We start from the raw sequence: 6,212 nt of genomic DNA, 5'->3' as shown, positions 1-6,212 counted from the left end.
TGCCTTCAGCTCAGGTCTTGATCCCAGGACCCTGGGATCTAGCCGCATGTGGGTCTCCCTGCTCCCTGCCTGCTTCTCCCTCTGCCCCTCCCCTTGCTCATGCTCTCTTTCTCTCTCAAATAAATAAAATCTTTTAAAAAAATAGAACAACAGCAACCCTTTCTGAGGATGGACATAGTACTGCTACCTTTTAATTTTGTCAACTAAGTGCGTTAGAAAAAGAAAGCCTACTGTTTACTATAGCCATCATTTCTTACTAGAAGTAGGAAGGACATACTCTCAAGAATAAAGACAGTCCTTTGAAACTTAATAAATCTAGCTTTATGAAAAACTTGCCGCATTGTGTGTGGGTGTTTTTTTTCCGGGGGGGGCATACCCGGTAAACTTTTTTCCTGACCCTCCATAGACAAGCTTTTTTTTTTAGACAAACATTTTTTGAAACTCCATTAAGGCTGCCACCCTGGAGCCCCTAGGGGCCTGAGTTTGGGATGTTTTCCATAATGTTTCCTGAGCTTGCAGGATGCTGCAACACTTAGAAATAGTGCCAGACCAAGTGACTGGAGAGATGCTTGTGTTCTGGAGTTTGGAACTCATTGTCATTCTATGCATACTCTCCTGGCTCCTCCCCAAACCTCTACCCCTCTTTCTTTCTTTTTCTTTTCTTTCTTTCTTTCTTTCTTTTTTTTTTTTTTTAAGATTTAACTTATTTGACAGAGAGAGACACAGCAAGAGAGGGAACACAAGCAGGGGGAGTGGGAGAGGGAGAGGCAAGCTTCCCGTGGAGCAGGGAGCCCGATGCAGGGCTCGATCCCAGGATCTTGGGATCATGACCCGAGCTGAAGGCAGATGCTTAAGAACTGAGCCACCCAGGCGCCCCTCTACCCCTCTTTCTACAGAGTCCTACTGCCTTCCCATTCAGTTTCTTATGTTGGACCAATTTCCTTCAGTTTCCTTAAGACTCAAGGTGGGCGAGAGGTATAGGCCCAATGTGCGGAAGCCATCATCTGAGTTCTGAGTGGTTACTTCTTGTCTGGCCAGGCCATCATTCTCTCATTCTTGCCTCATAGTGTCCAAGTGACCTTAGACAATTGCTAAGCAGAACCACCATCCCCTCCTCCCTTTTTCCATCACCATGCTCCTTCCCTTGGCCTAGAGCCTCAACTCCTGCAGTCTAACTCTCTGTTGGCCAGCAGAGGCCTGTGATGTGGAGAAAAATCAATTTGGCCCGCTTCTAGGTGGTTCTGCCCAGGGGCTGCAGCAGGAGTCTGACCTGAGGGGAGGAAGGACAAAGAATCTCTAAGGCTTGGCTTTTTTTTTTTTTTTTTTTTTTTTTTGTTAGGGAAGGGGGAGAAACAAAGCAAGCCCGGAGAAAGGGGCTGGGGTGTTGGGACTCTGTCCAATGGTAACTTGGACAGGAAACACTTACATAGGTGCTGAAACCTGTCTGAAACCTAAATGCAGATGTCTGCCCTATTGGTTCTCTCTCAAAGCCCCTGTGGCCTTCCCCATTCCCATCATTACTTCCCCTTCACTGTTTTCTGACTCCCTTTCTCTTGCAAAAGCTTCTCCTGCCCACCTGCATCCCAGCCCCAACCTATGAGGCAAAAATGAGAATTTTATCCGTTTCTGAATTCTGATAGCCCAGAATCAGAGTTTGCCTTCCTTCACATTGGGGACCTGGTGTGTATACTGGGGAGAGAGCGCACCTTTGGACGTAGAAGCGGAAGGGACTAGCCTCTCCCCTGACACTGCTGTCTGAAAAATGGAACCTGGACACCCACCCCCACAGGGGTACCGGCAGCCGCCCTTGAAAGCTGAGTGGGTTGGGAATCTGTGTGAGGGGGTTGGGGATGGGGAATGAGAAGGGTGCTCTCAGTTTGGAGAGGATGGTGACAGGGGCGGGGCGGGGGTGGGGGAGGAGGGTGTCCCGGAATAAAAGGGGTGGAACCGGCGTCGACTCTCTTCCCTACCCCGGCGACAGGCCCACCTCAGCCCTCTTATCCCTTCCAGAGGGGTGGAGTCCGAGGGAGGGACAGGCAGGCCGGGGAGGTGGGGCGGTGGGATGCGGCAAGGGACTTGGGTGGGGAAGGGGTGAGGGCGAGGTTACCTAAGAGCGTCAGGGGTGGGGTAGGAGGCGAGAGGAACGGAAAGGTGCCCCCTCGCGTGGACGTCCAGCCGGAGGCCCCCCGCGAGGGAAGCCCCGCCCGCCCCGCGGCCGCCGCCCCGCCCAGGCCCGCAGCGCGGCGCTGCAGCGCGAGGGGCGGAGAGGCAGAGCGCCGGGAGAGGACCAGACGCCCAGGTCGCCCGCATCCCCGTGCCGCAGGAGCGAGCAAGCGCGCCCCGGCCCTGCTCTCCAGCCTTCGCCCGGGCGCCCCACCTGCTTTCTCGGCTCCAGAGACCGAGCACCTGTCCTCCGCCTCGGCCGCAGCTGAGCACCCCTCCTCCGGAGCGCACACCGCCCCTGCAGCCCGAGAAGTGCCCAGCCCGTCGCCGGCGACCACCATGGCGGAGACCAACAACGAATGTAGCATCAAGGTGCTCTGCCGATTTCGGCCCCTGAACCAGGCCGAGATTCTGCGGGGAGACAAGTTCATCCCCATTTTCCAAGGGGACGACAGCGTCGTTATTGGGGTGAGTGTCGCCGCGGGAGGGAATTTCGGGGAGGGGTCCGCAAGATGAATCTCCCCCGCCCCCGCCGTCCTCGCCCCTGGCTGTCACTCTGCGCCCCCTCCCCGCCGCTCAGCCTCCATCCTCCCCGCCGCAGCCCCTCCCCTCCCCTGCATCAGGATGGCTGGGTGTGGCCTGGCCAAGCGGGCTGCCAGGTCTCCGCAGAGTGGGAGGGGGCTACTTCCTCGCAGTCAGGGGACCCAACTCCCCTTTGCTGCTCGCTGCAGCGTCCCCACCCCTTAGAGCCAGTCCCGTGTTTTTCTGATGTTTTCCCTCTCCCCTAGGGAAAGCGCATCTTCCCTTTGTTATTGGCTCAGATCTCTACCCTCACCTCCCAGGAAGGGAGGGGGTAGACTGGTGATGGGCTAGATGGGAGGTGGGCAGTCCAGGGTCTCTGCGGGTGGAGTTTATGAATGAGAGTGGGCTCTAAGACCGAGCCCTCCATCAGCCCCTGAAGTAGTTACAGCCTAGACTTGGGCGGAGGGCACAGGGCTGATGAAGGGTTTTCTGAGAAAGAAATACATTGATGCCACACCCAATTTGGGAAGGGGGCTCTGGGGTCCTAAGGAAATGTCTGCCTTTCCCTCCCAGGTACGGTAGGAAGAGGATTTCAGACACCCCAGTTCCCGCTAACAAATAAAAATAACCAGATCCTGAGGTCTTAATAGGTACTTGCTTATTCATCCTTTCTCTTGATGATCCAGTAAAAAGTAGCAAGCTGTTTCTACCTCATCATGACAGCTCTACCCATGGAGGAGATCTTATTAAGAAGGAGAACTAATATTTACTATGGGTTTGTTACTCAACATGTATTATTTACTCCTCAAAACAACACTCTGAAGTAGGTACCAATATTTCCATTTTACAGATGAGGAAATTGAGGCCCAAAGAAGTTGAATGACTTTCTCAAGGTCACCCTGTTAATTCATGGATCTGAACCTAAATCTCTAACTCCAAAGCTCATGGCTTTTCCTCTATATCACACTGCCTCTGCAGATTTCTCTTCTCGACCTTTATCTGTGATGGCCCAAAGGGAATTCCTAGGGAATTCTTCACCCACCCCTCCTTTCCCATGTTGGTAGGGAGTGTTAGGCTGTGGGGTGAAAGGATCTGGGATCGAGTCCTGTAGGGCTTGAGGGGTGCTGGGCCAGGAAACTGTAGCCAATCTGAGAAGGGAGGGGCACATATGACGGCTGTCCTCAAGGTCAGGGGCACTGTTTATGTATCTTTGGTCCACAGTGCTTGGCCCAAGGCATGCTTATTAAACGAATGAAGGAAAGATGGGGAGGGAGCGTGGGCCCTCTGAATCAGTGAGAATGGGACTTTGAGTAAACATGCCTTAGGAAGAGCCTGCTTACATGTCCCATCCCCAGGGGCCCCAGTCTGTCACCATGCTGAGCTCTCACCCACTGAACTCAAATAGGGGCTTCTGCCTTGTGTGTGTGCTTACATATGTGTATGTTTACCACATCGAGAGGGCCCCTGTCTCTCTTGGCCTCAAGGACCTTAGGCCTTACAATCTGGTCAGTGTGGCCAGGCTGAAATAATCGGTCCTGGGGGCTCCTCTCCAAGTAGTCTGGACAACAGGCATTAGCTGTGAGAGTTGGAGCTTGAGGTTTCCCTGAGACATGAAGGCTGAGAAATAGGAGGGAGGTGGTCTTAGGGGTGCACATCCACAAAAGCTTCTACTTTGAAGCCTAGCTTCCTTGGTTTAGTTCTTTCAGGTAAGTCTGAACAAACTCCTTTAGGTTCTCGGGCCATCCTAGTGTGGCAGGCATGTGGCATGGGCTGATGTTGGGAGAAGGAGTGGCTGTATTGATCTGTCGAATTCGCAAAACAGGAAAGACACTGTAGAAGGGGGAGAGAGGCAGAGAGGCCCAGGGCCCCCTGCCAATTCAGATTCTATCTTAGTTCCGCAGCTGGTCCTCCCTTGCCTGTTTTGCCTGATATTTGCAGGGCTGCACCTTTGTCTCACTGTGTATCTTCCTTTGCCCCAGCCCTTCCTGTTAATCTCTCCAGCTGAGATAGATGCTTATGGGGGGCCATTTTGTCTCAGGCAGCGTCCTTGGAGCTTGCCTCCCAGCCTGACTGTTCATTGCTCATTTGGAAGGAGGAGGGCTCTAGGAGAAGGGGTTTGGACGCAACCCTCAAGGGTCCCACCAAGGGAAGGAAATCTCCTACCCCCTCTCCTCTTTCCTCCTCTCACTCCCTTTGGGGCCCAGCGTCTGAGGAATTAGTGGAGGAAGCTGCTTCAGGAAGGTGAGGGAAGGGGGAGACAATAGTCTCTCCAAACCCAGCCCCTGCTCCTTTCTCTGGTGGCTCTCCTCTCTGCCTCTGCGGCACTGCGGCTACCTCAGGGCTTCAGAGTCTCAGATGCTCGTGGGCTTTTTCTGCCTGGCAGAGGGTAGGAGAATAAGCTGGAAAGACAGCTCTTTCAGCCTCATCCCTCCCCCATGCCCCTGACTTCTCCCAGGAATCTGGAGGATGGGGCTTAGCCAAAGTTAATGGCCTGAGTCATAGTAGAAGGGTGTCTGGGTCACTGTCTGTGGGCTGTGTACCTTGTTTTGTTCTTTATGTCACTCAGAATCCAGTGTGACTTTTTCACTGGATACATTTAAGTGTCTCTCGGCCCTGGTCTTGGTGGGCAGAGTGTCCGGGTGCCTGCTGTCAGGGCCGCTGCCTCTATACCAGACATGGGAGGGATGACAGTGAGGGAAGACCCGTACATTCTGTTCCTCTCTCCCTGTTCCTCTCCCTCATTCATTCAGTGTCCATTATATTCTTTCTCCCTCAGATCTCCTAGTGGGTTAGCAGGTTCTTAAGCAGCAAAAATCCAGGACTATCCAGTACCTCATTTGGAAAAGCTAGGTTGGGACCTGCAGGATTACTGGATCAGAGTCAATATTGTTTGGGGTGGCCCAGGATTCCTTTGATATCTGAAGAGGGGGAGCAGGTCTCCCTTTAGCTTTGGGTGAGTCTCATAAAAGAAAATGGAGAGGGGAGGTAATGTTCACCGTGGCCAGTGTCTCTCCAGCATTACCATGGCAACAATCCCCAGGGGTGTCACCATGGAAATCAGGCCTGTGCTCAGAAGTTCAGCCTCTACCAAGTGCTTTACTGAGGGTGGAAAAGGTTGGTCATCTTGGGACCCCTGATCTTAGGCCCTCTCATTAGCTTAGTCAGTTCACATAATGGAAAACTACCAAAAGGTGCTGGGAGACACAAAGCACCCGTTTGAGTTCAGTGGGTGAGAGCTCAGCATGGTGACAGACTGGGGCCCTTAGGGATGGGACATGTAAGCAAGAGACAACAAGGAGGCTTGGGTGGGTTTAGGAAGAACGGAGCCCTGGGCTGCGGGATTCTGAAAGGGAGCTCTCTGGAGGAGGCTGTGAGGGGTGCTTAGATTGCTGTGGCAGGGGCGGGGGGGAATGGATCTCAGGGAGTGTTCCTCAAAGGTGGAGCATTTCCCTGAATGTTGCTAATGAAACCATTCTTCCAGTCTCCAACGCTGGCATGGTGAGGGGGTTCCTGGAAGAGGGTAGGTG

General features: G+C 53.4%; 1 protein-coding gene across 2 annotated transcripts in view; it reads left to right on the top strand.

The window, feature by feature from the left end:
- The first annotated feature begins 2,241 nt into the window (after positions 1 to 2,241).
- KIF5A (kinesin family member 5A) overlaps positions 2,242 to 6,212 on the top strand; it is a 29,436-nt gene continuing 25,465 nt past the window's right edge. The window contains exon 1 of one of the 2 annotated variants that reach the window (XM_073900779.1): positions 2,242 to 2,631. In XM_073900779.1, the coding sequence (XP_073756880.1) occupies positions 2,503 to 2,631 (129 nt within the window). In that variant the 5' untranslated portion in view covers positions 2,242 to 2,502. The remainder of the gene's footprint in view (positions 2,632 to 6,212) is intronic. The other variant, XM_073900780.1, reaches the window with a different exon arrangement.

This window comes from Callorhinus ursinus, unplaced genomic scaffold, assembly GCF_003265705.2.
Source record: "Callorhinus ursinus isolate GAN/ISIS: 27379988/994484 unplaced genomic scaffold, GSC_fseal_2.0 scaffold14, whole genome shotgun sequence".
NCBI classification, from domain to species: Eukaryota; Metazoa; Chordata; class Mammalia; order Carnivora; family Otariidae; genus Callorhinus; species Callorhinus ursinus.
The sequence above is the reverse complement of the archived record's forward strand: the minus strand, read 5'-3'. Positions and strand labels throughout refer to the sequence as shown.